We start from the raw sequence: 25448 nt of genomic DNA on the forward strand, positions 1-25448 counted from the left end.
GTTACTACTATTACTTATTATTATTTTTTTTTGTCTTTTTTTTTTTTTTTTTTGTCATTTCTTGGGCCGCTCCCGCGGCATATGGAGGTTCCCAGGCTAGGGGTCCAATCGGAGCTGTAGCTGCCAGCCTACGCCAGAGCCACAGCAACGTGCGATCCGAGCCACGTCTGCGACCCACATCACAGCTCACGGCAACGCCGGATCGTTAACCCACTGAGCAAGGGCAGGGATCGAACCCGCAACCTCATGGTTCCTAGTCGGATTCGTTAACCACTGCGCCACAACGGGAACTCCACTTATTATTATTATTACTAGTTAATACCAGCCACAGACACTAATTAGGTGACTTTTCGGTGCCAGGAGAGGAGATTGGGTGTTGAATTAAATAAATAGACCCTTCCCTGTCCTCAAGAGAAGGACAACTTCTGTGTCATTAGTTGTGCTAAGGACCACACAGGAGGCTGTAGGAACATCAAATAGGGACTGGACGTTAGTACAGGGGCAGCGTGTGTAGAACTGTCAGGCACGGGAGTGGAGTGGGAAAGGCATGGTGGGACAGAGAAGCAACTGGAGCCACATGGCGTCTGGGATAAGAGGGGCTGAATGGGGTGACCAGAGCCCAATCTTAAAGAAGTCTGCATTTGACCTGAGATGGGAAGAAGCCGCTGAAGGGTTTTAGCTGGTTAGATCTGCTCCTTAGACAGAACTCTCTGGCCATGTGATTGGGACCGGTGAGACCAAATGCAGGGGGACCAGTTCTCATCGTGGCACAGTGGAAAAGAATCCCATTAGGAACCACGAGGGTCACAGGTTTGATCCCTGGCCCTGCTCAGTTTCTTAAGGATCCAGCATTATGGTGAGCTGTGGTGTAGGCTGCAATGAGGCTTGGATCTGATGTTACTGTTACTGTGGCTGTGGCGTAGGCCGGCAGCTGTAGCTCCGATTTGACCCCTAGCCTGGGAACCTCCATATATATGCCTCAGGTGGGGCCCTAAAAAAAGAGAGTGAGAGAATTTTCAATGTGTGTATTTGTACAGACTGGATTTTTCTTCTAAATATTTTAAAATTTTATAATAAAAGGTTAAGTGAAGGAGGCTTTATTTTTGGAGCCCAAAGACGTCTTTAATATTCAGCAGAGATGGGACCATTCACCACCAGCAGACCTGCTTGAAGAATTGGGGAAAGTCTGGATAGATCATGAAGACCCAGGCTCCCTGGGTGTCTGGCTTTCCTCTTCTACCTCGCCCCCCATCACCACACCTTTCCCACCCCTTCTTTTCCCGCATCCTGGAAATATCCTGGAGTGAAGCCTTTAGGCCACTCTACTCCAGAGAAGCCAGCTGGAGGCAGGCAGGGCTTCAGCCAGCGGAAGGAGAGGGGAGGGTGCTCCTCCTGCTGGGGAGGCCAGCGTGCGCAGAGAAGCAAAGGAGTGCTTGCAGCGCGCCAGAACGCGGCGCTCACGTGGCCGCGGCATGGCTGGAAGTGCGGGAGAAGGCTGCTCTGGCTGCCACAGAGGCTGGAGGAATCCGGGAAGCGCCTCTCCCCGTTTGACCCTGCGCGCTGGACCAGCGCCCGGCCTGGACTCGCTGCTGCCTCCCGGCGGCAGACGTTGGACATGCACTCCCTGAGTCCAACTCCAGAATAACTCTGTAGCCCTGGTGAGGCACTCTTCTAAGAGCGTGACATGTATTCATTTCATCTTCATAACATCCCTCTGAGGTAGGTACTATTATTATCGCCATCTTACAGATGAGAGAACAGAGGCCCAGAAAGATTAAAAGGCTCGGCTTCCTCTTTCCATCCTCACTAACCCCACTACCATACTCCTGCCACATTCGCTCACCTGTTGTTCCCTAAATATATCAGGTACATTGCACCTCAAGACCGCTCGCCGGCTGTTCCCTCTGTCTGGAACACCCTTCCCCTAGATTTCCACATGGCTTACTCCCTCACTTCTAAGTTTTTGCCCAAATGTCTGCCCAGCCTGACCATCCTATTTAAAATTGCAATCACCAGAGTTCCCGCCGTGGCTCAGTGGTTAACGAATCTGACTAGGAACCATGATGTTTTGGGTTTGATCCCTGGCCTCGCTCAGTGGGTTAAGGATCCGGTGTTGCCATGAGCTGTGGTGTAGGTTGCAGATGCAGCTCAGATTTGGCATTGCTGTGGCTGTGGTGTAGGCTGGCAGCTATAGCTCTGATTAAACCTCTAGCCTGGGAATCTCCATATGCCATGGATGTGGCCCCAAAAAAGACAAAACTAAATAAATAAATAAAATTACAATCACCTCCATTCCCCTCACTCTGCTTTACTCTTTTTTCTTGCTTTTCTCTTCTTTTTTTTTTTTTTTTTTTTTTTTTGTCTTTTTGCCTTTTTCAAGGGCCACACCTGAGGCATACGGAGGTTCCCAGGCTAGGGGTCTCATCAAAGCTGTAGCCGCTGGCCTACACCGCAGCCATAGAAACGTGGGATCTGAGCTGCGTCTTCGACTTATACCACAACTCACGCCAATGCTGGATCCTTAACTCACTGATCAATGCCAGGGATTGAACCCACATCCCCATGGATACTAGTCAGGTTCATTTTCACTGAGCCACAAGGGGAACTCCTCTACTTTACTCTTTATTTTATCCGTAGCATTTACCACCACCAACATACTATATACTTTATGTGTTTATTATATTAATTGCTCATTTTTTCTCCTAAAATATAAGACCAGAGTATGTATCTGCTTTACTGATTTATCCTGTGCCCCTAACGTGATTCTTGGGGCATAATAGGTGCTCAGGAAACATTTGTTAAACATATGAAAGAAATATTGGGCTTTATTCTTTGAGCTATAGAAAGGCAGAATGAAAAAACTACATCCTGGAGTTCCTGTCGTGGCACAGCGGAAACGAACCCAACTAGGAACCGTGAGGTTTCAGGTTCATGCCTGGCCTCGCTCAGTGGGTTAAGGATCCGGCATTGCTGTGAGCTGTGGTGTAGGTCGCAGATGCGGCTCGGATCTGGTGTTGCTGTGGCCCTGGCATAGGTTGGCAGCAATAGCTCCGATTAGACCCCTAGCCCAGGAACCTCCATATGCCATGGGTGCGGCCCTAAAAAGACAAAAAAAGAAAAAAGAAAATCTACATCTTTTGGAGAGGGGCATATGGAAGTTCCCAGGCCAGAGATCAAAATTGTGCTTTCCAGTCGGATTCTTAACCCACTGTGCCACGGCGGGATTCTAAGAATCAGTGTCTTTGCCTTTTCCTGCTTCTTCTAGAGCTCATGCCCCACCCCCACCCCTTCCTCTGTCTTCAAAGCCAGGAACAGTGCATCTTCCGGGGGTTCTCTTCTGTAGTCACAACTCCCTTGCACTCTTTTCTGCTGCCCCTTTTCGCTTTTAAGGAACCTTGTGATTACATTGGACCCACATGATAATCTGTTATAAAGTCAGCAGATTTGTGACCTTAATTCCATCCTTAACCTTAATTCCCATTCTCCATGTAAACTAACATGTTCACCAGTCCCAGGAATTAGGACAAGGACAACTTTGGGAGCCAGTAATCCATTGATCACATTGTCTGGAAGAAGAGGAGTGGGCCTGAAAAGAGAAGCAGCCAGAGAGAGAGGAGGGCCAGCAGGAGAAATATCACAGAAGCCAGAGGAAGAGAGAATTCCCAGGAAGGTGTGCCTAACAGTGTCTAATACTGTTGGGAGGTCAAGCATGATAAGAACTGAAAAATATCCATTGTATTTGGCATCTTGGGGACACCAGGCATTAGTTGTCAGGGGAATACTGGGGGCAGGAGCTAGTTTATGGTGTGCTGGGCAGCAAGGAAGAAGAGATTGGCAGTGTAAAATCTTCCCAAACATTTGATTGTGAAGGGATATTTGTTGCAGCTTCTTCTTTTTTTTTTTTTTTTTTTTTTTTTTTGTCATTTTGCCTTTTCTAGGGCCACTCATGTGGCATATGGAAGTTCCCAGGCTAGGGATCTAATCAGAGCTGTAGCTGCCCACCTACACCACAGCCACAGCAACACGGGATCGGAGCCACATCTGCGACCTACACCACAGCTCATGGCAACGCCGGATCCTTAACCCACTGAGCAAGGCCAGGGATTGAACCTGCAACCTCATGGTTCCTAGTCGGATTCATTAACCACTGAGCCACGACGGTTGCAGCTTCTAAAATGCGGGAAAGTGAGAGGTCTTTTGTGCGCAGTGGGTTAAAGATCTGGCCGTTGTCACTGAAGCAGCTTGGGTTGCTGCTGTGGCGCCTATTTCATACCTGGCCCAGGAACTTCCACATGCTGTGGCAGGCATGGTCAAAAAAAAAAAAAAAAAAAAAGAATCGTGAAAAGTTTTAATGCAAATGGGAAAGAAGAAGAGATATAGGTGAGATGGGTCTTCAGTCAGTAGATGCTACATCTGTGTAGGGGAGAGCTCAGCTAGCCCACCGAGGGCTTGGAAAGGAGGGACTGTTGAGTTGATCTGGGCTCAGGTTTCGCCAGGTGGCGCCACAATAGAACAGAGGTTAAGATACTGTCCAGGGTAGGGTGGACGTGACAGAGCTGGGAATGTAGGGGAGAAACGGAGAGAGAAATCGGCCATTAGGAGGCGCTGGTGCAGCAGGAGGGAATGGCTAAGCAAGCTAGGCTGATCGAAAGTTGGAGTCCAAAAAAGTTTGAGATAATTTCAGGGAAAACGCTTGGTTCTTGATTGCATCGCTATGTTTGCTGGATTCCCTGATCCGCTGGTCTCTCGGTCTTGGATGTTTCAAAGTTAGAACAGGACTTGGCATAGAATAAGCGCTATATACTGTAATTTAAAAACCAATATAATTTTTAAAACTCCGGAGACTCCATTACCCGTGAGGCATTGCGGCCGCCCAGACTACAACTCCCATCATGCCTGGTAGGCCTTCAAATCCGTAAATACCCACGTCCCTTGATCTGGTTTTCCAGTCCCAGCATTCCTCAACTGTTTTCTTAGTGCCGCAGCACGCCTGCCAAGTCCTAGGAACAACCAATTAGGTCAGGGAGTACGAGACCAGCAGGCCAATCGCCCAGTCAGAGGGGCGAGAGGGGGAGTGGCCAGATCCTGCCCCGCCCCTGCTCCGTGGCTGGCTCCATTTCGGCTGGTGCCTCGGGCGGGACCACTCGGGCGGGACCAGAAGACATGGGCACTACCTGGCGGAATCCTGGCTGGGTGCGGTTCGCGCTTTGCCTCGCGGGCTTAGTGCTGTCTCTCTACGCTCTGCACGTGAAGGCGGCGCGCGCCCGGGACCGGAATTACCGCGCTCTCTGCGACGTGGGCACCGCCATCAGTTGTTCCCGCGTCTTCTCCTCCAGGTGCGCGCGCGCGTGGAAGGCTTGGGGGACCTGCCTGTTCGTAGAAGTGGTGCATGGGAACCGGGTGTGCATGGCGGCCAGGTTGCCAGATGATCCTCAAATGTGGGATCTGGGTGCCCGGGGAGCGGACGCACAGGGGCGAGCTGCTCAAGGGGGCGTTGCCTGGTGAAATGGGTGTGTTCGAGTTAGAAGTGTGAGGCCGAAGGGGCAGATAGTGCTTTGTACTGAAGTTATTCGAGGGAGTGCACGTGGATCCTGATGACGAGGAATAACAGTGACTGGGCACGACGGGGAGGTGTGAGCACGTGTAGGCACTGATGATGGTCTTGAGGACGGCCGTACCTGGGGCCAAGGTGGCCAGGTCCGACTGTGCTCTAGAGTCCAGGGTTAGTGGGATGACCTAAGAGAGAGGAGGGGAGTGCGTGGCCAGGATGTTGGAAGTTTAGGGGTCCAGGACAGGGAGATTCTGCCCTCGTTTCCCAGTCTCTGGTAATCATAAGGCAAGATGAAGAGTTATATCCACCTTGCCATCTTATGAATTATTGAAAGTCTAAGATGAAAAGAGCAGTCTATGGGGGAGCCATGGTCAGGCGTGGTCTGACCCGAAGATGGGGGAGGATAGGGGCAGTGACATGGGATCCTGACGTGGCCAAAGAAAGGCCATACCAGGAGGTCATTGACCCTTGGACTCAGGTGGGGGTTGGGGGAAGAGGGAGAAGGGGAAGGACAGCCCTGGTGGTTCGCTGGAAATGCTCTTCCCATGTCAGGGGCCACAGTTGACACTCCTAACCTGGGGCCTCCCCTCCGCCAGGTGGGGCCAGGGCTTCGGACTGGTGGAGCAGGTGCTGGGCAAGGACAGCGTCCTCAATCAATCCAACAGCATATTTGGCTGCATCTTCTACACACTACAGCTGTTGTTAGGTGAGTGTTGCACCCTCTCATGACGTGACAGGCCCCTTCCCCTCTTGGCCAGCCCAGCCCCATCCCTTGGCAATCTTTTTTTTTTTTTTTTTTTTTTGGCTTTTTGCTATTTCTTGGGCCGCTCCTGCGGCATATGGAGGTTCCCAGGCTAGGGGTCGAGTCGGAGCTGTAGCCACCAGCCTACGTCAGAGCCACAGCAGTGGGGGATCCGAGCAGCGTCTGCAACCTACACCACAGCTCAGGGCAACGCCGGATCATTAACCCACTGAGCAAGGGCAGGGACCGAACCCGCAACCTCATGGTTCCTAGTTGGATTCGTTAACCACTCCACCACTACAGGAACTCCTTTTTTTGTCTTTTTTAGGGCTGCACTTGTGGCACGTGAAAGTTCCCAGGCTAGGGGTCGAATCGGAGCTACACCACAACCACAGCAACGCAGGATCAGAGAGGCATCTGCAACCTGCACCACAGCTCACAGCAACCTTGGATCCCTCACCCACTGAGTGAGGCCAAGGATCAAACCTGCATCCTCATGGATACTAGTCAGGTTCATTACCACTGCGCCAGCATGGGAACTCCTCCCTTGGCAATTTTGGTGACCTAGACAGCTGACCGCCAACTGCTCACCACTGAGCACCCTGGAGGTGGAAACAGGAGTCTTTATTCTCAGAACCAGAAGGGCCCTTAAAGACTTCCTAGGAGCCCGATTTTGTGGGAAAGACTCAGAAGTTCCTTTCTGGGGGGAATCCAAGGATTTCTTGTCTATCATTTCATGTAGATCTTGGCAGGAAAATTCACTATTTGGGTCCCAGGGATCATTGAACAGATAACGAATCAAGGCCTTGGTGGGGCCTCAGAGCCTTTCTTTCTCTTTCTTTTTTTCTTCTTTTCCCCTTTTCAGCTGCACCTATGGCGTCTGGAAGTCTCCGGGCCAAGGATCGAATGTGAGCATGCTGGATCCTTAACCCACTGTGCTGGGCTGGGGATTGAACCGGCAATGCCACAGAGACAAGCTGGATCCTTAACCCCTTGCACCACAGTGGCAACTCCCAGAGCCTGTCATTTTAGAGAGTCTTCTGGGTGGCACCATGGAGTCACAGCATGTTCTAGAGGTGAGCAGTCCCCAAAGCCCAGGCCTGACCCTCTTCTGCCTTGCAGGTTGCCTACGGGGCCGCTGGGCATCTGTCCTGCTGGTGCTGAGTTCCCTGGTGTCTCTAGCTGGTTCTGTCTACCTGGCCTGGATCCTCTTCTTCGTGCTTTATGATTTCTGCATCGTTTGCCTCACCACCTACGCCATCAACCTGGGCCTGATGGTGCTCAGTTTCCGGGAGATGCAGGGACCCCAGAGCAAGGTCAAGGAGCACTGAGCCCTCACCCCAAGCCAGGCCGACTTTATCTGCTCTCCTTTGGCATATGACCCTTGCCCAAGGGGACTACATCCGGATCCTTAGAAGTGTCTGCAACTTGCCTCCTCCATCCTCCCTCACAGGACGATGGACCAACCATGCCGCACTGTCTCCTCCACCTTAGTGTCTCTGGCTCTGTCCCCAAGGGCTGGTTCCCAAAGCTCCTGCTATTGCTCAAGGAGGGAAGGTTCAGAGCAATAAAATTTCTTAAATAAACTGGCCAGGTCTGAGCCATCCTTCTGCCAGGGACCTTAGTACTGGGGCTTCCCCCCCCCCCGTCTTTCTTCCTCTGGGACTGGAAGGTATGAGTCAGAGGAAGAGTGGAAGGGTGGTTAGTCCCTTCTCCAGTATGTGGAGTCAGCAAGACCTGGGGCGCCATCAGCCCCCACCCCCAGGAAACAGGTTGGCAGCTTGTCCCTGCTGCCCACGGAAGCCAGGCCCCATCTTCTGGGACAGCCAAGCATGCACTTGCAAGGGCGAGTTGCCTTTCTGGGTGTGTAGGCTTGCTGGGAAGTCCTTCCGATAATCTAACCTTAACCCTTCCAGCTGCCTTATCTACCTCCACAAGCCATCTTGGCAGCCCTGAAGGGCCAGGGATGGGTCATTTTCATTTCGTTTTTCCTAATGTGTCCTAAGCACTTGTCCACCTGCGAAGCACTGTTTAGGAACATGGCATGTGTCAACGCATTTAAACCTTATAGCGATTGTACGAGGTAGGTATCATTACAGTCATCCCTCAGTATCTGCAGGAAACTGGTCCCAGGACCCACCCACTCCCAACCCCCGCAACCAAAACCCAAGGATGCCCAGGTCCCTTAGATAAATGGTGTAGTATTTGCATGTAACCTACACACATCCTGCTGTACACTTTGATATACTTTTAAGTCATCTCTAGATCACTTATAATATCAAATGCAATCTAAATAATTCTGAGTACAATGTAAATGCTAGGTAACTAGTTGCCGGCAAGTAGCAAACTCAAGTTCTGTTTTTTTGGAACTTTCTGGATTTTCTTTTTCTTTTTACGGATTCATCTGCAGCATAGGGAAGTTCCCAGGCTAGGGGTTGAATCAGAGCTGCGGCTGCCAGCCTACACCACACCAGATCCGATCTGCGGCAACACCAGATCTATGACCTACACTGCAGTTTACAGCCACACCGGATCCTTAACCCACTGAGGCGACCAGGGAAAGAAACTGCATCCTCACAGAGACATCAGGTCCTTAACCCACCGAGCCACAACAGGAAATCCCCCCCCTTTTTTTTTATGATTTTGCAGCTGGTTGAATCCACAGATGCAGAACCTATGGATACAAAGGGCCGGCTGTATCCCTTTCTTGAGGAGACTGAGGTCAGAGAAGCTAAGTAATTTGCCTAAGATCACACAGCTAGTTTGTGAGAGGGGATTAGGAAGCCCTCAAGACCCAAATCCACCAGGGCCATATGGCTCTGGTATCTAGGTTCTTTTTTCTTTTTTTTTCCTTTTTAGGGCCGCACCCACAGCATATGGAGTTTCCAGGCTAGGGGTCAAATTGGAGTCGCAGCTGCTGGCCTACACCAAAGCCACAGCAACACAAGATCTAAACTGCATCTGCCACGTATACCACAGCTCACAGCAATGCTGAATCCTTAACCCACTGAGCAAGGCCAGGAATCAAACCCACAACCTCATGATTCCTAATTGGATTTGTTTTCACTGCGCCTCGGTGGGAACTCCTTATTTTATTTTTATTTTTACAGCTGCACCTGGGGCATATGGAAGTTCCCGGGCTAGGGGTTGAATCAGAGCTGCAGCAGCCAACCTGCGCCGCAGTCACAGCAACGGGGGGTCCGAGCTGCATCTCATCTGTGACCTGCACCACAGCTCATGGCAACACCAGATCCTTAACCCACTTAGTGCGGCCAGGGATGGAACCCGCATCCTCATGGATACTAGTGAGGTTCTTAACCCACTGAGCCACAATGGGAACTCCCAGTCTAAGCATTTTTACATTCAACACTTCTGAGTTTTTCAGATAAGGCACAGATGGGCTAACTGTCCAAGGTCCCTTAAGTGTTCAGGGGAACTGGGATTTGAACCCAGACCGTGTGGCCAAGGGGAAGCCCAGGGAGAGGTGATGAATAGCCGAGGGTCACGCAGCCACAGCCTCAGATCAAGGAAGGGCTGGCTCCCTTCCAGCCCAGGAAAAGCCATGACACCTGACTCCTAACAAGTTGGGGGTGGAGTGGGGGTGGAGTAGAGGTGGAGCTAGGGAGACCCAGGTGGCCTCTCTGAGAACCAGAGCACCAGAGGCAGCAGAGTGGCCTTGGGCAGCATGAAGCAGAGCTGGGGACCGGGGCTGCTCATCCTGGGAGCAGTGGTCCTCATAGAGGGTGAGTCACCGTGTTTGGGTCGGGAGTGGTATGTGAGAGTTCGGGGGCTGTCCTCTGCCCCTGCAGTTTGAGGCGACAGTCTGCCTGTGGTGCTGTAACTGTGTCTGGCTGTGAGTGTGGCGGGGGGAGGGTAGGTGGACGCCTGTGCCCAAATGGGTGTGACTTCCTTGGGCTGCATTACAATCTGTGTCTGCAGGAACTGTCATTACACCTGTGTGTGTCCCCTGTGCCCCCTGATTCCCTCTCTCCTTCCAGAATGACCTTAGGCCCCTTCTGGGCCCTCGGGCCTGCGTCTCCTGCCTTTACATATGTCGCATCTCTCCTGGCTTAAAGGTTCAGTTGGTGTGTTTGTGCGCGCCTGAGACGGGGAAGAGGCAGGGCAGGGGACCCTTTGGTAGCAGAGTGTCTGGCGGTTTCTGGAAAGGTGGGGGCGTCTGAGTTGTCAGAACAGGGGCGGGGTGAGTCTGCATCCCGTGGCGCCCTCCTGGACTTGGACATGACGCAGACCTGTAATCCTTCCTCTTGGGCCTCCGCAGCCGAGGGCACGGTTCAGCTAATGCCCTCCTCAGGCCCTGGCTGCCTCCCTGACTCAGCGGTGGGGGTAGGAGTCAGGGGTTCTGAAGCCTGGAGGAGGCTTGGCTGGGTCCCAGCCTGAAGCCCAGGCCCTGCTGCCCAGGCCCAGGGTGCTGAGCACGGCAGAGGGAGGAGGGTTAATTACTGAGTGTACCCTCTGAATAGGTTCCAATAAAAGCTCTTCCTTGACCTCATATAAATACTTTCATTCTGGGAGGGCCTGGTGAAGTAGCCACAGAGTCAGAGCAAGAGCCCGGGCCAGTCCCCCCAAACCTGTCCCCTCCACCAAGGCTGGCCCAGGCAGGTGGAGGCTCCCTCCCCCGAAGGCTCACCTGTGTCTCTCTCTTCTCAGGTCTTCAAGCAGCTCAGCGGGGTAAGCTCGGGGCCGTGGGGCCAGGCCTTGCTTGGGATTGGGTCGGGCTGGGGGCGAGGGCAGGACAGGGGCCTGCTGTCCGCCTGACCTACGCCTCTCCACAGTGTGTGGGCAGCGTGGCCCCGGGCCCCCCGAGCCTCAGGAGGGCAACACGGTGCCTGGCGAGTGGCCGTGGCAGGCCAGTGTGAGGAGGCAGGGGCTCCACCTCTGCAGCGGATCCCTGGTGGCAGACACCTGGGTCCTCACTGCAGCCCACTGCTTTGAACGGTGAGTCAGCTGCGCTCAAACAGGGTTTCTGGCTTTGTGGGTGGGTGATCTGGCCCCAAGGCCCAGGAGACTGAGCCCTCCCCCTAGAATAACAAAGTACCATTTGTTTAAAAATGCCAGGAGTTCACGTTGTGGCTCAGCAGGTTAAGAACCTCACTAGTACCCATGAGGACGCGGGTTTGATTCCTGGCCTCGCTCAGTGGGTTAGGCATCCATCTGGCATTGCCATAACCTACGGCGTAGGTCGAAGATGAGGCTCAGATCCTGCGTAGCTGTGGCTGTGGCATAGGCCAGCAGCTGCAACTCTGATTCAACCTCCATATGCTGTGGGTGAGGCCCTAAAAAGAAAAAAAAGAAAAAAAGTTCTATATGCCAGGAATATACTATCAAATTATTTTATTTTTATTTTTGTCTTTTTAGGGCCACACCTGTGGCATTTGGAGGTTCCCAGGCTAGGGGTCTAATCGGAGCTGTAGCCGCTGGCCTACACCACAGCCACAGCAACACCAGATCCGAGCCACATCTGTGACCCACACCACAGCTCACGGCAACACTGGATCCTTAACTTTCTGAGCGAGGCCAGGGATCGAACCTGAATCCTCATGGATCCCAGTCAGATTCGTCAACCGCTGAGCCACGACAGGAACTCCTCAAGTTAATCTTACCCTTACATGGTAGAAGCCTTACAAGTGAGAAAACTGAGGTTGGGACAAGGATGGACCTTGCTTAAAGCCACAGGGGCTTTGTCCATCTTCCACCTACTCTGTGTGGTCTCCCATGGTGTCGTTGTCCCCCTCTAAACTCAATGCCTGGGTCTTATTCCTCGCCTTCCAGGGAGGCAATGACGGACTTGAACTCCTGGTCAGTTGTCCTGGGTTCCCTGCAGCATGAAGGACTCAGCACAGGGGCTGAGGAGGTGGGGGTGACAGCTCTGCAGCTGCCCAGGGCCTACAACCACTACAGCCAGGGCGCAGACCTGGCCCTGCTCCAGCTCGCCCACCCGGTGGCCCACACACCCCTCTGCTTGCCCCAACCTGGCCATCGCTTCCCCTTTGGGACCTCCTGCTGGGCCACTGGCTGGGATCAGGACCCCAAGGATGGTAAGCACTGGTCCTTACCAGAGAGGCACTCCGCTTGCCCAGGGTCACACGGCCTCAGTGGCTAACTGTCCCCGTTCCCAGTCTCCCTTGCTCCTGGAGCCCAGACTCCTGCCCCAATGCCCCCTCTTTTGCCAGCTCCCAGGACCCTAAGGAATCTGCGCCTGCGCCTAATCAGCCGCCCCACGTGTAACTGTCTCTACGACCGCCTGCACCAGCGGCTGCTGGCCAGCCCGGCCCGGCCCGGGATGCTGTGTGGGGGTCCCCAGCCTGGGGTGCAGGGGCCCTGTCAGGTCTGAGGGAGAGGACCAGGGAAGGGAACAGAAGGGGGTGGGTTCTAGCCTTGGGCTGGGCCCTTGATCCACAGGGATGGGTGGAAGGGCCACAGGTAGAGGGTATCCGCCGGGGCCTGGGGCACAGGCGTCTGTCCTTGACAACACTGCCTGGCTCCAGGGAGATTCTGGGGGCCCAGTGCTGTGCCGTGAAGCTGACGGACACTGGGTTCAAGCTGGGATCATCAGTTTCGCATCAAGCTGCGCCCAGGAAGACACTCCCGTACTGCTGACCGACATGGCTGCTCACAGCTCCTGGCTGCAGGCTCGCGCTCAGGGGGCAGCCTTCCTGGCCCAGAACCCCGAGGCCCCGGAGATGAGCGATGAGGACAGCTGTGTAGGTATGAGCAGCGGGTGTCAGGCGTGGGACGTGTGGGGACCTCCTCCCAGGGCTGCAGGTAGAAGCCACAGGGGAGCCAACCTCAGCTCAGGACAGACTGATACAAGGCATGCACACACTGCCACGGGCTAACAAGGGGGCTTCGAAGGCCCCTTCGGCCCCTAGGATGGGAAGAGCTCCCTTTACAGCTGAGAGGCATAGATGCTTCAGAACTTTATGCATTTGGAGTTTGGTAAGAAAAGGAATTTCTGAGACCTGGCAGAAGGTTTGGGGTAAGCAGCAGGTTTCCCCATGGAGACTCCGTGAGATCAGAGAGGACAGGGCTCCAACTCAGTGGGGCATTAATTCTGGCACTGAGTGACTAACATGCAAACTGCATGCAAAATAATTCCTGAGACGGAAGCGCTCTTGATGCTAAAAGAAGCGTCAAGTGAGCTAAGAGTTCTGGGGCCAGTCCAAGCCCAGAGGGGTGCAGACAGGCAGGGTGGGGGAATGATGAGCGGGCCACTCCCATGATGCTGGACCATCAGGGTTAAAGCTTAGGCCCTGGGTTTCAATCCCGAGTTGGCTTCGTGCCTGTGGTTACTGAGCTAGAAAGTCAATTAACCTCTCTAGAACTTTGGTTACCTTTGTAACAAGAATAACACGCTCAAGTTAAGAGGATGTCGTGAGGGTATCTGATAGCACATGGGAAGGGCTCATCACAGGGCCTGGCATGCAGAGTGCTTAGCAAGAAGGCAGATGATGATGATGTCACCCTTCTGTTTCAGCCTGTGGATCCTTGAAGAGAGGAAGCCCTCAGGCAGGAGCTCCCTCCCCATGGCCCTGGGACGCCAGGCTGAAGCACCAAGGGAAGCTGGCCTGTGGCGGAGCCCTGGTCTCAGAGGAGGTGGTGCTGACTGCTGCACACTGCTTCATCGGGTAAGCCCTGGCCCCCTCTGCGCCCCCGCCCTTGCGGCAGCCCTGCCACCCAGTGCTGTCAACGCTGTCCCTGCACAGGCGCCAGGCCCCAGAGGAATGGACTGTAGGCCTGGGGGCCAGATCGGAGGAGCGGGGCCTGAGGCAAGTCATCCTGCATGGGGCCTATACCCACCCGGAGGGGGGCTACGACGTGGCCCTCCTGCTGCTGGCCCAGCCCGTGACACTGGGCCCCAGCCTGCGGCCCCTCTGCCTGCCCTACGCTGACCACCGCCTGCCTGATGGGGAACACGGCTGGGTCCTGGGGCTGGCCCGCAAGGGAGCAGGTATGTAGGAAGGACAGGGCCACCAGCAGCAGCACATCCAGCCTCGGGGCTGTGGCGGCAGCTGCTGGCACTTCTCTCTCGCCCTGCAGACACTGGCTCCCCTCAGACAGTGCCTGTGACCCTCCTGGGGCCCAGGGCCTGCAGCCGCCTGCACGCCACCTTCGGGGGTGACAGCGTCCCTATTCTGCCTGGGATGGTGTGTACCAGTGTTGTGGGCAAGCCACCCGGCTGTGAGGTGAGCCCCTGCCACCAAAACTCACTGCACACACCCCTGGCCCCCTCACCTTGCCATTCAAACAGACCTTCCGCCAGGCCTGGCCTCAGACCTGCCTCTCACCTGAAATTCTGCCTTTCTGTCAACTGGCTCCCAAAGAGCCAGAGCCCCAGCCCCCTCTGCCCTGTGCTGCTGCCCAGCGAGAAAAGGCAGTGACCCCGTGTCCCCTGACAGGGCCTGTCGGGGGCACCGCTGGTACACGAGGTGAGGGACAGGTGGTTCCTGGCTGGGCTGCACAGCTTCGGAGACGCCTGTCAAGGCCCCACGAGTCCCGCCGCCGTCTTTGCGGCGCTCCCCACCTATGAGAACTGGGTCAGCAGTCTGGACTGGCAGGTCTACTTCGCAGAGGAGCCGGAGCCTGAGGCCGAGCCCGGAAGCTGCCCTGCTAACATGAGTATGTGGCCCCGGAGCCTCCTACCCCACCTGCCTCTCTGGACCCCTTCTCTCGCGATCTGGGGCAGGATCTGTGGGCGGGGTGGAGCAGCAACAGACCCAGGTGGCTTCCGATTCCGGCTCTTGGTCATTGTTCAACTTGGAGCCGGCCTCGCGACTGCTCCGACCTCCCTTTTCTCATCTGCCATGCGGGGCTAAGGAGCACCTCCTTCCTCCTCCTCGGAGGGAGGGACGGACGGAGGGAAGCTGGGAGGCCGCCGCCAAGCCCACCCTCCTCCCTCTCCCCGACAGGCCAACCAGCCGGCTGTTGACAGGTGGCCCTGGGAGGCCGCGGTTCCCACGCCACTGCCCCTGCTCCCCTCCCATCCCTTCCTCAACTCCGACTGGCGACAGCGCAGTGGGCTCTGGGAAGGAGCCTGCCCCCGCCCCCGCGCCCCGCAAGACCGGGAGGCGTGGCCTGTGGCTGCTCCCCCACACCCAGCTCTGTGGCCCCGACGCATGCGTCCTCAGCTTTCCCTCGTCTTCATCCCTTCCGATATGATCACACCAGGCCGCGTACTTTGAAAATTTCATTTTTTTGCAGGGAGCAATTTTCCTGTGTTTTTTTTTTTTTTTTTAACTTAAATAAATTGTTACAAAATAGACTTTAGAAAATAAGTTACAAATTGTAGTAAAAGGCTCCCCTTCCACAGGCAATATTCCCACCCGCGGCTTTCTCTGAGTCTGCCTCTCCCTGGTGTTGGAACCTGGCTGATGAGGGTGGCCCAGCATCATGGCAGAGCCTGGTACTAGGTTTCTTGCAGGGCTGGTCACAGGGAAGAGCTTGGTGACAAAGGCTGGGGGAAAGCAGGTCCTTCAAGGACAGGCCAGGAGGAATGCCTCACCCCCTCCTTGGGAAAGAAGCCAGACCTGGATCCTCTGCGGGCGGGAGAGGAGACACGAGCTGGGGATGCCCAAACTACTCCTGAGCAAAATGAGGAGATCAAGCCTTTCCCTGCCCCCTGCCCCTATTCTGATCTTTGGAGACTTGAACTTCAGAGGGAGAAGCTGAGGTCTGCAGGCCACTGGGGTGAAGGGTCCAGGAGTGGGGTCGTGGGTGTGGGTGGAGGGGGCAATGACAAGTCCCCTCTGCCCGCCGCTGGCACCTTTGGGGTTCCTGGGGAGAGAGAGAGGTGGTGACTGAGGGGGCAAACCCTGCACAGCTTGGACCCCCCTCCCTAGCCCCCGAGGCCTGTCTGAGAGCTTCCATTACCTTTCCAGACCTGGCTAAACTAGCTCCACATGCAGTCCCTTGGGGTCAAAAGAAAACGTTTTATCCTGAAAGCTGGCTCGTCAGTGTTCCCAGGGGAGTCTCAGCACCCTCCCCTCCTTCCCTGACCATCTCAGGGACACCCACCTTTGGTGGCCACTAAATGGAAGGGGTTCTGGGAGAAGAAGGGCTAGGGTTCCCCAGAGGAGGCGGAGAGCGAGCCAGGGACTTGCGGGGGTGAGCGGGCCGTCCCACTCCTCCGCAGCCTCGTCCTCCAGCCAGACTGGGTGGAGGTGACTCTCTGTGGAGCTTCCCCTTGATAGAGAACAGGAGATAGGGATTAATGACTGTTGTTGCCACAGCTGGGCCTGGCTTCAAAGAAACAATTATCTGTGACTCAGTCCTCCAGTTAAAGGTGTGCTGGCGGGGAGGGGGTGTGCAGGTGGAAAGGGTGGTTTGGTTGGATCCCCAAAAAGGGAAGGCTCAGCAGAGAGAGGAGAGGGTTGAATAAAGGGAAGGAGAAGAGATGTGGGGCAAGAGGGGTGGGAAAGGGCCAAGGATCTAGTTTCCAGGAAGAGAAGGGGGAGCAGAGACAAATCACGGGGAAAAGACCCGAAGCTGGGTGCCAACCAGTGACCCCGTCTCCCTGACCAGCTCAACAGGGAAGCCACAGAGCATTCCAGTCTGGGGGTGCCCCCCCTGCCCCCTTGCTCACTCCCTGGCTCCTTGCTCACTCTAGGAAAAAGAGCAGAACCGACACCATCTTTTCCTCTGGAAATCATTACCTAACTGGCTGGATCAGGATGCCGTACCCAGCTGCTCCCACGCCCCAAACAGGAAGACCATTCCCCTTTGGCTCCAGCACAGCAGAAGTCCTGGCACTGCCTCTGTCCCTGGCCACTCCCTGCCCTCCACTGCCCCAACCCACCAGGCTACCTTTTCACTTGACCGAGGGCTCAAAAGGCAGCATCCTCAAACTAGTTTTCTTGGAGTTCCCGTTGTGGCGCAGCAGAAAAGAATCCGACTAGGAACCATGGAGGTTGCGGGTTCCATCCCTGGCCTCGCTCCGTGGGTTAAGGATCCGGCGTTGCCATGACCTGTGGTGTAGGTTGCAGACGTGGCTCAGATCTGGCTTTGCTGTGGCTGTGGTGTAGGCCGGCAGCTGTAGCTCCAATTTGACCCCTAGCCTGGGAATCTCCATGTGCCTCAAGTGCGGCCCTAAAAAGCAAAAAACAAAGAACAAAAAAACTGGCTTTCTCCATATCCCAGCCTCAAAGCCATCTCCTAGAATCCATGGGATCCTATCATTCCTTGCCTGCCACCCACCCACCCACCTCCCTACCTCGGAGCCAGTTTTTACCCTCCACTAGGTGCCCGCCTCCTCTGGGACCCTTCGATCCTCTGCCCAAGCCCATTCATGCCCCCGTACCAGAGCTGGCCACTGTCCACTCCTCCTGGTGCTGCTGCTGGTGCTGCAGGAAGCTGATGCGGCGGCGGAAATGACGGGGACAATGGGGGCAGGTGAAGGGCCCCTCCCGGGGCGCATGAACCCGCCCGTGGCCCTCCAGCCGGGCAGCTGTCCGGAAAGCCTTGCCACAGATGCTGCAGCGGTGGCGCTTGGGGTCCGTGTGGGTCCTGCCATGGTTCTTAAGGGACAGCAGGTTGGGTAGAAGTTTGGGGCAGAGGGAGCAGGGGTAGAGTCCAGTGGTGTGGGCCTTCTGGTGGTTCAGCAGGCTACCGGCATGGCGGTAGGAACGCCCACACTGGGCACAGCGGAAGGGCCGCTCCTCGTCCACGGCCGCTGTGGACTTTCCATCGTGGCGTCCACTAGCTCTCCCGGCATCCTCTCCTGCGGCCCTGGGGGCTTGCGATGGGGCCTTCTGGGTTTTCTCTTGACCCAGCAGATCCACCTCAGCCTCCACAGCCCCAGCTTTGGGGCCTCTGGCCTCCTCTCTCGGGGGTGACACCTGACTGAGGCCCTGCGCGTGGGTCTGCAGATGGCTGGCTAGTTCATGGTGGGACTGAAAGGTCTGGCCACAGTCAGGGCAGGCGAAGGCCTGGGCAGCTATGTGGTTGCGGCTGTGGCTCTTAGTGGCCGCAGGATTCAAGAACTCCTTGGAGCAGAGCAAGCAATAGTGACGGTCTGTCTTGTGGGTGTCGTGGTGGTTCAAGGGACCTTCTGCCTGGTGGGAGGTCTTGCCACAGCGGCTGCAGGAAAAGGAGGGGCTCTCTGGCTGGCTCTGAGGGCCACTGTCTCCGTTGTCCCAGCTCTCCACGGGAATCAGACTAGGTCCATTGGGCTGGCAGTTGCCAAGGTGGCAAGGACTCCCGAGGACAATGTCCCCTGACTCGTCCTCTGGCTTGGTCAGTGTGTGACCCTCAGGGGCCCAATCTCCATCATGATTCACTGGCCCCCCGTCTCCTTGCCACCCATCCGCTTTCCCCACGCTCCAGGACACTGGCTCTGTGGCCTCTGAACCTGCTGCCCTGAAGGGGCTCTGACTCTGCTCCGCTGGCCTCACGTCCCCATCTTCCAGCTGGGGCACAGACTCGGTACCACCCAATGTGTCCTGTAGTCCCTGGTCATCGGCCGGGCTCCCCTGAGCGCCTTCTGTGCTGTCTGGACCTCCCTGACTGCCTCTGGTCTCCTCCTCGTGCTCCTGCAGGTGCCCCTCCAGAGATCCCAGGCTCGGGAAGCTCCGGCCGCAGAGGGCGCAGCGCACTGGCGCCCGCCGGGACCGCCCGGCACGCCGCCGCCGGCTCTCCGAGTGCAGCCTGTGGTGGTCCTTCAGGGCCAGGCAGTGGGAGTCGGTCTTGGGGCGGGTGGGACAGCTAGGCTGGCCCATCTCGTGGCTCCGCCGGTGGTTCAGGAGGCTGCCCGCGTGACGGTAGGTCCGCCCACACTGCCCACAGGGAAAGGGCCGATCCTCCCGGGTAGGCTGCCGGGCGCCGCCGCTGGCACCGCGCTCCAGGTGGACCCGCTGGTGACTGGCCAGCTGCTTCCGCAGGCGGAAGGCCTTCCCGCACTCGGCGCAGCGGAAACGCCGCGGGTCCGCGTGGATGCGCCGATGGTTCTTCAGCGACATGAGGTTGGAGAAGCCTTTGGAGCAGGCCTGGCAGCCGAAGTGGCCGGTCTGGTGGCTCTGCCGGTGGTTGATGAGGCTGCCTGCATGCTTGTACGAGCGGCCGCACACCTCGCAGCTGAAGGGCCGCTCGGAGGGGGCCTCTGGCTGGCAGCCCTTCTCCGCCGCCGTCTCCAGCCAGGGCTCCATCTCCTCCCGCTTCCCGGCGGTCTCCTCCCAGGTCTCTTCCTTCACCCCCGCCACCTCCTCCGCGGGCTCTATTTGAGGTTCTTTCGGGAACTTCTCGCCCTCGGCCTGCCCTTGGCCCTCCTCTGCCGGGTTCTGGGGCTCGCTGCTGCCTCCGGCCTCCGGGACTGGCCCCACCTGGGGCTCCGAGCCTTTGCAGCGCGGGTGGTTCCGCAGATGATTGCGGTAGGCGGCCAGGTTGGGGTAGCAGCGCGAGCAGACCGGGCAGGTGAAGTCCCCCGTCTGGTGGATCTTGCGGTGGTTCACCAGGCTGCCCCCGTGGCGGTAGGTCTTGCCGCACTGGTTGCAGCGGAAGGGGCGGGGCTGGGCCTCCCGAGAACCTTCCCCGCCCTGCACGCCCTGCGTGCCCTGCGCGCCCAGGCTGTCCGCGAGGGCCGCACCTCCTCCCTCTCCAGACTTTGTGTCGCCACCCTCTCCAGGGAGAGAGGTCACCGTGCCCTCAAAGACACCGGCGTCGGCAACCATCCCCGTGGCATCAGCCGCCTCTCCTGGGGGAGGCAGGAGGCCGGGGACCTCATCGGTGGTGTTCCCAGAACTCTGGCTTTGGTGGTGACGCTCCAGGCTCCCCAGGTCATCGTAGGTCTGACCGCAGCAGGCACAGATGTGCCCGTAGCCGGCTCCATCCAGCGCCTCCACCTCCCGCTGCAGCTGGTTCAGCAGCTCGGCTTCCGAGAGCGGCAGTGGGGGGCTGCGGGTGGAGGCGGCCCCTGCTGCTCCTTCCTCGTCCCCCTCCTCGTCTGAGCCCTCCGTCGTTTCCGAGGAATCATGGGCCTGGCGCAGGTGAAACCTGTAGCCAGCTCGCTCAGGGAAGATCATACCGCAGAGGCAGCAGAGGAAAGGCTGGGCCGAGGCTGCCTCCCCGGGCCCGTGGTTCTGGAAGTGGCTGCGCAGGGCAGGCAGGGAGTCAAACTCCTTCGGGCAGAGGGAGCACTGGTAGATGCCCGGGGGGTGGCAGGGCCTGTGGCTCAGCAGGCCGGCGGCGTGGGGGAAAGAACGGCCACAGTCAGGACATGTGTGGGAGACCCCGGCCTGCCAGGCAGCAGAGGCCTTGGCAGAGCGGGCCGGGGAGCTGGGCTGGCCAGGGGCTGGTGTCTGGCCCTCCTCCCCCCCAGGGAGGCCATCAGAGAAGCGAGGCCCATTGCCTTCCTCTTCGCCTGGGATGTCCACGTTGTCAAGGAAACTGGCCTCCTTCCTTTGCAGTCCTTCCCCAGTGCCTCTGCTCTCATTATCACCCTGGAAACAGGCCTCATCCCTCTCGAGCCCACATCTGTCCCGCTCAGCCACAGCCGGCAAACAGTCCCCAGCACTTTCCACGTGGCCTTCGGCTCCACTAGGCCTTCCCCCCGGAGGGTCTTGGGGACAGTCCAGGCCCTCCTTCTTTTCCGCCAGCTCCAGGGCCCAGTTCCCACCGGACGGGAGTTTGGCTTCTCCCCTGCCACCAGCACTGCCAGTCCGCCTCCGGTGCGGCTTGCTCTGCCGCCGACTGTGGCGACGCAAGTGGTTCTTCATGGCAGCCATGGTGTGGAAGTGCTTGGCGCAGGCCCCACAACTGAAGTCTCCCGTCTGGTGGGTCTGCCGGTGGTTGATAAGGCTGCCTGAGTGGCGATAGCTCTTTCCACAGTCTCGGCAGGCAAATGCCCGAGGAGGGGACACCCTGCTCTCTGTCCTGCTGTCCTCCCCTTCTCCGTGGGTCCGGCTATGACATTCAAGGCTCTTAGGGTCTTCAAAGAGCATCCCACACAAGCTACATGTCTGTGGTGTGGTCCTAGCCGCGGCTGGAGGGACATCAGTGGCTGCCTCTTCACGTTTGCACACAGGCCCCTGATCTGTGCCTGGGGCTGCCTCTGCTCCCACTGGGTCGGGCGGGGGCTCCACCTTGAGGTGGCTGGGGGCGCCCTCAGCCCCGGGTCTGGCACTGCGGCGAGCAGCCTTGCAGTGTACCCGCACGTGGTTGCGGAGGGCCATGAGGTTGGGGTACTTGCGGGGGCAGAGTGAGCACTGGTACTCCCCTGTCCGATGGCTGTGGCGGTGGTTCACGAGGCTCCCCGGGTGCTGGTAAGCCCGGTCACACTCATTGCACTTATAGGGGCGGTGGTCCAGGGGGGTGGGGGGGACCTCCTTCTCTTTGTGGGTGGTCTCAGCCAGAGGCAGGGACGCTGGCCGCACTGAGGGCGACCCATCCTCTCCAGCTCCTTGCCGGGGCCTGTGATGAGCCCGCACGTGGTTTTTGAGGGCGGCTGCGTTGAACAGCTGCTTGGAACAGATGGAGCAGGGGTAGACACCTGTCTGGTGGCTCTTGCGATGGTTGATGAGGCTCCCAGCATGGCGGTAGGTACGGCCACAGTCCCCACAGCTGAAAGGCCGGTACTCCTCCAGGCCACTGTCTTCCAGCTCCCCAGAGCTGTTCAGCATCTGTGTACCAGGGAGTCGGGCCCGGCCGCTCTCATCTGTGTGCCCGTTGGCGGTGGGCAGCCCTTTCTCTTCCCACGGCCGCTCCTGACTTTCACCCTCATGGGACTGCTGGTGTTCCAGCAGCTCTCGGGGGAGCCGGAAAGCGCGGGGGCAACGGGGACACTGGTAAGGCCAATACTGGGCGTGGAGTCGGGAGTGATTCTTCAGAGCCATGAGGTTAGAGAACTCCTTGAAGCAGATGGCACAAGGATAGACCCCCAGGGTGTGGCTCTGGCGGTGGTTGGCGAGGCTCCCGGCATGCTTGTAGGTCTTGCCACACTGGCTGCACTTGTACCGCCGCTCCTCCTCGGCAGGAGGGGACTGGGTGGGCTCCTGGCCCCCTGTGAAATTCACTACCGATTCAGCCAAATACTGTTCCAAATTGCTAAGGAGACTGCTGGCTGGGGTGGGGAGCGGTGGGTCTCTGGCAGAGTGGGTGGTGGGCCCCCAGCCCTCTGCGCCCTCCTCAGGATCTGGCCGGCTTTCCCAGCCTTCTCTGGGTCTGGTGGGTGGATCTTCCCAAGTGCCCAGAGCTGCGCTAGGGTCTGGCCCAGACTCACAGCCAGAGGTCTCTTCAGGATGTTTTTTCTGGTTTTCCCAGCCCTCCCCAGGGCCAAGCCTCTGGCCCCAGGAGTCAGTGGATGCTGTCTCCCCCTGGAGGGGTGGAGTGGCTTCCTTGGGGTGGGGGGGTCTGCGCCTCTGGCAGCCCTCAGGAGCATGAGTCCTCACGTGGCTCTTGAGGGCCATGGGATTGGTGAAGTCCTTTCCACAGGTGGTACAGGGGAAAAGGCCAGTCTCGTGGGTCCGGCGGTGGTTGACGAGGCTCCTGGGGTGGCGATAGCCCCGCCCACACTGCTGACAGCGGTAGGGCCGAGGGACGCTGTTGGCCTCCTCACTCTCCTGGTTGGAAGACGGATGGAGCAGTTCTCGGTGCCGTGACAATTCCAGGAGGCTGGGAAAGTGGCGCTGACAGTCAGAGCAGCTGAGTGAGGTGGGCGTGTCCTCCATGGGGCCTTATGGCTGAAACCTGGAGGTTCAGGAAGAGCAGGCAGGTGATGGCAGCATCTTCCTCTGGTGGCGGGTCTAATGCCTAGGAAGAGGGGGCAGCGGTCAGAAGGCAGGCCTAGGAGTTCCCTGCGTGGCTCAGCAGTTAGTGAACCCGACTAGCATCCATGAGGACACAGGTTCGACCCCTGGCCTCGCTCAGTGGGTTAAGGATCCAGCATTGCCGTGAGCTGTGGTGTAGGTCGCAGACGAGGCTCAGATCCCGTGCTGCTGTGGCTGTGGTGTAAGCCGGTGGCTATAGCTTCAATTGGCCCCCTAGTCTGGGAACCTCCATATGCTGCGAGTGCAGCCCTAAAAGATAAAAAAAAAAAAAAAAAAAAAAGACCAACCCCCCCGCCCCAAAACAGAAGGCAGGCCTAAATTAACTTTGCCTCTTGGTTCTATAAGCACCAAGTTCATCAGAGGGCATGGAGAAGTCCCCGAAGCCACCATGCCCAGAGACCTGCTTTCTACTGGATCTGTTATTTCAGAAGCACCATCATACAAGTTCCCCAGACATGGCTGCTTCCCTAGGCCTAACTCATTTAGTTAGATAAGGAATCTACCATCTAAATAAATGCAGTTTACCTCTGTCAAAAACCTACTATCCTGTCTGGAGATCAAATCCAAAAAGTCTTTACTGGCCCTAATCCTCTCCTCTCTCTAATTCTGAAACAAACAACCTGTCTTCCATGACATCTTAAAGGGAAGATGTACCTTCCCTAGGACCTTCAGTAAGATAAGTCCAATCCTCTCTCCTGCACCTGTCAGCTAACCAGAGTAGCTGAGAGGCCCTGGGAAAGTAGCTTCTTTCTTCACTTGGCAGCTGAGGACTTGAGAGGTGAGGGTAGAGGCCCTCTTGAGAGAAAGGGCTGAGAAAGGTGCTCCCCCATCTCCCCTGTTCCCTTCAGGGTCATGAAGTCTCCTTTATGAATTTCAAACTATCTTCCATCTCGGAAATACCATCTCATTTCTGATTCTTCACCCCCTACCTTTTTTCTTTCCCATGCCTCCTCACTTTACACTCCAGCATCCCTTCTGATTTTTTCTTCTATCTTCTCTCATAATACTGATGACAAGAGCAACCCCTGCTACCTAAGTATTACCATGTGCCAGGCACTGTGCTAAGTAAAGAACAGGTGTGGTGTCACTTAGCCTTCACAACACACTGCAATGCCTGTTACCTCAGTTTACACACTGGCCAACCCACTATTCTGGCAAGCTTCTTTCCAAAGCCCTTGCTCTCTCCATAGCAGGCCCCATGCCTCCTACATCACTTTGGCCTTCTCTGACCCTTCACTCCCACGGGACCCTAATATAACTCCTATCTCTGACTCTAAACCCCTTACTGAACCTGCTCCCCAAATCCTCACCTCACCAAGCCCCTTCGCTCAAGAGTCTCTTCTCGTCATCAACCACCAGTGAGGTCCTAACCTCACTCATCTCCTAGGCCAGTTTTCTCCTAGGACCCCTACCTCGCACCGGTGACCCCTTCTCGTTCCCGCCGCGGGTGCGTCCGTTGGGGACGGCGAACGGGAGCGCGCCTGCGCACTGGGACCCTCACCCTAACTGCAGCCGCGCGCCCCAAGGGGTGGCTGTTGGGGGGCTCTCGCGCTCCCACACACGCACACTCCACCAGGGCTCCTGGGAAGTGGGAGGGGAGGGAAAGAGGGAAAGGAGAGGGGGAGAAGGAAGGAAGTAGAGGAAAGAGGGCGCAGCTGGCACGAGCCAGCAGTCTACCCTCACCTCCTCGGACACTTCCTATTGTTATTAGGAAACAGGAAGTGTCCTGGCGGCAAAAGCTTCCCCGCGAAACTTCCGCCCTGAGAATACTTCTGTCCCGCCTCCAAGCAGCCACATTTCCGGTGCTAGGAGAGACACAGCTTACCCGACTCTGACCCCGCCCACGTAGGTCAAAAGCTGCGTTGTTCTGCACTAACCTTAGCCACACTTCCGGGAAGAGCCGCTAAAATCGTTCCGGTGCATGTTGGCTGAGCGCAGAGGAGGGGAAAAAAAGGGTTGGTTCTGCAGCCCTGGCCTCAGTATTTTGGCGACACTTTTCGGGGGGCTCCCTGAAGAACTTCCCAAGACAGATGGAGGGAGCTTCATTCACTCCTTGTTATTAAGGGAAATTTTGTGGAATGAATATAAGCGGACTTAGGTACTCCAAGTCTTGAGCATGGCCTTTCTGTCCTCCCACCTTCTAGTTCACGGTGACCTTTCCCCAGGCTAGCAATAGCCAGTGCACCCGCAAACCTACTCCGGTGTTCCCTGTCATTAGCACCCACAGAGACCCCTTGCAAAGGGTTTCTCCTCCACCTTCGGTTGGGGGTGCGCCGGTACACTTTGTGTTCCTCCCTAGGGAGGAAAGCTCCCTTCCACTTCCGCTCGTTGGCTCCGCCTCCTCCCACCCCCACCCGCTGGGTCCTAGCGCCTGCCCCTCCCT

General features: G+C 56.9%; 3 protein-coding genes across 12 annotated transcripts; 2 read left to right on the top strand and 1 right to left on the bottom strand.

Moving 5' to 3' along the window:
- Positions 1-5080: 5080 nt before the first annotated feature.
- Positions 5081-7879, top strand: VKORC1 (vitamin K epoxide reductase complex subunit 1). 2 transcript variants are annotated; one of them, XM_085016973.1, is made up of 3 exons: positions 5081-5336; positions 6148-6257; positions 7159-7879. In XM_085016973.1, the coding sequence occupies exons 1-3, from the start codon at positions 5164-5166 to the stop codon at positions 7203-7205; spliced, it is 330 nt and encodes a 109-aa protein (XP_084873099.1). In that variant the 5' UTR covers positions 5081-5163; the 3' UTR covers positions 7206-7879. The 2 variants fall into 2 exon arrangements, with proteins under 2 accessions (XP_084873099.1, XP_003124521.1); XM_003124473.6 differs by having other exon boundaries at positions 7416-7879.
- A 2034-nt stretch (positions 7880-9913) lies between these two features.
- Positions 9914-15583, top strand: PRSS53 (serine protease 53). Its single transcript, XM_003124496.5, has 11 exons — positions 9914-10036; positions 10962-10982; positions 11087-11249; positions 12084-12349; positions 12485-12639; positions 12800-13019; positions 13789-13939; positions 14018-14262; positions 14352-14497; positions 14711-14930; positions 15221-15583. The coding sequence occupies exons 1-11, from the start codon at positions 9979-9981 to the stop codon at positions 15238-15240; spliced, it is 1665 nt and encodes a 554-aa protein (XP_003124544.1). The 5' UTR covers positions 9914-9978; the 3' UTR covers positions 15241-15583.
- ZNF646 (zinc finger protein 646) lies at positions 15486-25359 on the bottom strand. 9 transcript variants are annotated; one of them, XR_014840280.1, is made up of 5 exons: positions 24943-25359; positions 17608-23048; positions 17115-17275; positions 16326-16493; positions 15486-16085 (listed from the first exon to the last, which is right to left on the bottom strand). XR_014840280.1 is itself a non-coding variant. In XM_085016881.1 (4 exons), the coding sequence occupies exons 2-3, from the start codon at positions 22964-22966 to the stop codon at positions 16369-16371; spliced, it is 5484 nt and encodes a 1827-aa protein (XP_084873007.1). In that variant the 5' UTR covers positions 22967-23048; positions 24943-25359; the 3' UTR covers positions 15486-16085; positions 16326-16368. The 9 variants fall into 9 exon arrangements, 6 of the variants coding, with proteins under 6 accessions (XP_084873007.1, XP_084873006.1, XP_005655132.2 ...); XR_014840279.1 differs by lacking the exon at positions 24943-25359 and adding an exon at positions 24478-24771; XR_002342360.2 differs by lacking the exon at positions 24943-25359 and adding an exon at positions 24478-24771 and having other exon boundaries at positions 16326-17275.
- Between the last annotated feature and the right edge of the window lie 89 nt (positions 25360-25448).

Source organism: Sus scrofa, chromosome 3 (genome assembly GCF_054392235.1).
Source record: "Sus scrofa isolate SSC_HxYL_T2T_F1_AM1 chromosome 3, Sscrofa_HxYL_maternal_Yorkshire_Landrace_v2.0, whole genome shotgun sequence".
NCBI classification, from domain to species: domain Eukaryota; kingdom Metazoa; phylum Chordata; class Mammalia; order Artiodactyla; family Suidae; genus Sus; species Sus scrofa.

Bases quoted from the DNA above. Each gene is read 5' to 3' on its own strand.
- VKORC1 (XM_003124473.6), top strand. From the start codon at position 5,164: ATGGGCACTACCTGGCGGAATCCTGGCTGGGTGCGGTTCGCGCTTTGC. The intron at 5,337-6,147 runs GTGCGCGCGCGC...CCCCTCCGCCAG, and splicing joins TCCCGCGTCTTCTCCTCCAG to GTGGGGCCAGGGCTTCGGAC. The intron at 6,258-7,415 runs GTGAGTGTTGCA...TCTGCCTTGCAG, and splicing joins CACACTACAGCTGTTGTTAG to GTTGCCTACGGGGCCGCTGG.
- PRSS53 (XM_003124496.5), top strand. From the start codon at position 9,979: ATGAAGCAGAGCTGGGGACCGGGGCTGCTCATCCTGGGAGCAGTGGTC. The intron at 12,640-12,799 runs GTCTGAGGGAGA...GCCTGGCTCCAG, and splicing joins GGGTGCAGGGGCCCTGTCAG to GGAGATTCTGGGGGCCCAGT. The intron at 14,498-14,710 runs GTGAGCCCCTGC...GTCCCCTGACAG, and splicing joins GCAAGCCACCCGGCTGTGAG to GGCCTGTCGGGGGCACCGCT.
- ZNF646 (XM_085016881.1), bottom strand. From the start codon at position 22,966: ATGGAGGACACGCCCACCTCACTCAGCTGCTCTGACTGTCAGCGCCAC. The intron at 16,494-17,607 runs GTACGGGGGCAT...TTCTCTATCAAG, and splicing joins GTGGACAGTGGCCAGCTCTG to GGGAAGCTCCACAGAGAGTC.